The sequence below is a fragment of the Antrostomus carolinensis genome, unplaced genomic scaffold (genome assembly GCF_000700745.2).
Source record: "Antrostomus carolinensis isolate BGI_N321 unplaced genomic scaffold, ASM70074v2 scaffold33760, whole genome shotgun sequence".
NCBI classification, from domain to species: domain Eukaryota; kingdom Metazoa; phylum Chordata; class Aves; order Caprimulgiformes; family Caprimulgidae; genus Antrostomus; species Antrostomus carolinensis.
The window spans coordinates 9,696-11,733 of NW_010291159.1; the positions used below are offsets into that span (position 1 = coordinate 9,696).

Genomic DNA, 2,038 nt, shown 5'->3' on the forward strand with positions numbered 1-2,038 from the left:
CACAACAGGAAACAACAAGTTAAACTACATCAAGAGATTTTAGTTGCACTCTAAGAAATCACATAATGGTTGTAAGGATAACTATTCACAGGATTGGACTCTTAGGGAGAGAGTTTAAATTTCAGTGGTATGCAATTACTGGAGGCTTTAAAAAAAAAAAATACATCAAAGAGGAGATCATCCATAGAACCAATATTGCAGAGACAGGTTTCACCGATAAAAGCTGAAACCTTGTTACTAATCCTTCTCAGTCCTTGAAATGGGAAGGTACAATGTTGATGAAATTGCTCATCTAGCACACACTGCTCTCCTTTCCACATTAGCTCTGATAGCAGTGAAGTGCCTCGCAATTTAAATGTCACCTACGTGAAGACAAATGCAGTCCAAGGCTATAATGACAGGCACTAACTGAAGTGCCATTAAGTCTACAGAATGCTCCCTCAGAAATAAAAATCTATCACAGTAAAACATGCCACAATACAGTGCAGAAAATGCTAATGCCTGTCCCATTTCATTCAAGTTACCCCCAAACCGTATTTACTACTAGAAATAACAGTGTTTACCTTTTTATCACTTCATTTTCTACCATAGTGCTGTCCACCACAACGATCTGCTCTGGGATTCTCACATTCACCGATACAAGTCCCAGGGAGAACAGGGAAAGCATGGCCACACACTGGCCACCAGGTCCATCCATAGGAAATGCAATCATTCCTTCTGATGCTTTGTTTTCTTGATCTTTTAATGAGCTGTTTTCTTGATCTTTAAATGAGAAGTTATCTGGCTCATCTGATTTTTCAGTGTTCTTGAGCTTCTCGAGGAACTGAAATGACTCTGTACAAATTGTACTGGGAAACCGCCACGTAAAAACTCTGGACAAAAAGACAAATTCAAAGAAGCACAAAACTTTCATAATCTCTTCTCACTGTACAAGAATTTTAGACCCATGGTAGCACAGAGCAGCCAAACAGTTGAAGTTCCATGCTAGAGCTGGTGACCAAGTGCCTTCTACATCTGCTTTCACAGTCCTTTTACTAGTTCCAGAACATCAGGCATTTCTGTACCACATAAAAGGTACAACATAGCAAGTAGAAAGCAAAGATCTCATCTTCTGCTTAAGCGCTGAATACATTTACAGTTAAACTCTCCTCCCCCACCCCTGACATCCAGGTACAGTGCAGCAGAACGTAACTGGACAGGACAAGGAATAGCAGGAGTACTGAATAAATCTTTCCACCACATCTAGAACTTTGGTGCTATCTCTCCTCTCCTCTGCATGTGTCTTTGCAAAGGCTTGCCCAGCAAACTTGGCTCTATTCTCTGTACAGCCCTAACTTCTAACTGAATAAAGGGCCAACATAAATACATGGTTCCTTCATCTCTTCAGCTTCAGCTGTGATGGTCAGGTTCTCTGCTCTAGATACTTCACGTGTATTCTCTCCTCTGTGCCAAGCATGCCTGGGTAGGTTCTTTGATTTGCTCAAACAGTGACCTTCCTGACACTCACCTGTAGTAACTCTGAGACAGCTGATATGACATGGGTACAAAAGGCAAAGCCCGGCTTTTCTTTGGTCCCAGGGTGTGGTTTACTCGACGGCGATTGACCAGGCTTCTCTTCTGACACTCTAGGAAAGCCTTGACAAGAATGTCATCCCGGTACTCCCGGTACAAACGGAATGTCTGCAAAAAAACCCATTCAATGCAAAAGGCTCTGAATCCACTGTTAGACTCACCTACTTCAGGTTTACATTAACTAAATGAATATGGAGCTACAAGCCAGAATGTAAATGATACATATAAATTCACTTAACTACACTATTCTATTCCTTTTATGGGATTCCAGGCTTTCCACAGTAAATGCCAATTAAATTAACTAAATACTACAGAACACTTAACATTCAAAATGGGATCAGGCTCCCAGTAGAGTTATATCTGTAGAAAATGCTCATCTGCAACACGTTTTGGTAGATACTTCCCATCATTTCACCAGGAACACTCGCTTCCACGAGTTTGGCTTTCTAGGCTTCGCTCTTTCCTG

The 2,038-nt window shown here is 41.3% G+C and overlaps 1 protein-coding gene across 1 annotated transcript in view; it reads right to left on the bottom strand.

Annotated features, from left to right (window-relative positions):
• Window positions 1-2,038, bottom strand: part of GTF3C1 (general transcription factor IIIC subunit 1) — a gene marked incomplete at its 5' end in the record, with an annotated part of 40,431 nt that overhangs the window by 8,753 nt on the left and 29,640 nt on the right. The window contains 2 exon segments of the mRNA XM_029086894.1: window positions 564-872; window positions 1,508-1,680. Coding sequence (XP_028942727.1) covers window positions 564-872; window positions 1,508-1,680 — 482 coding nt within the window.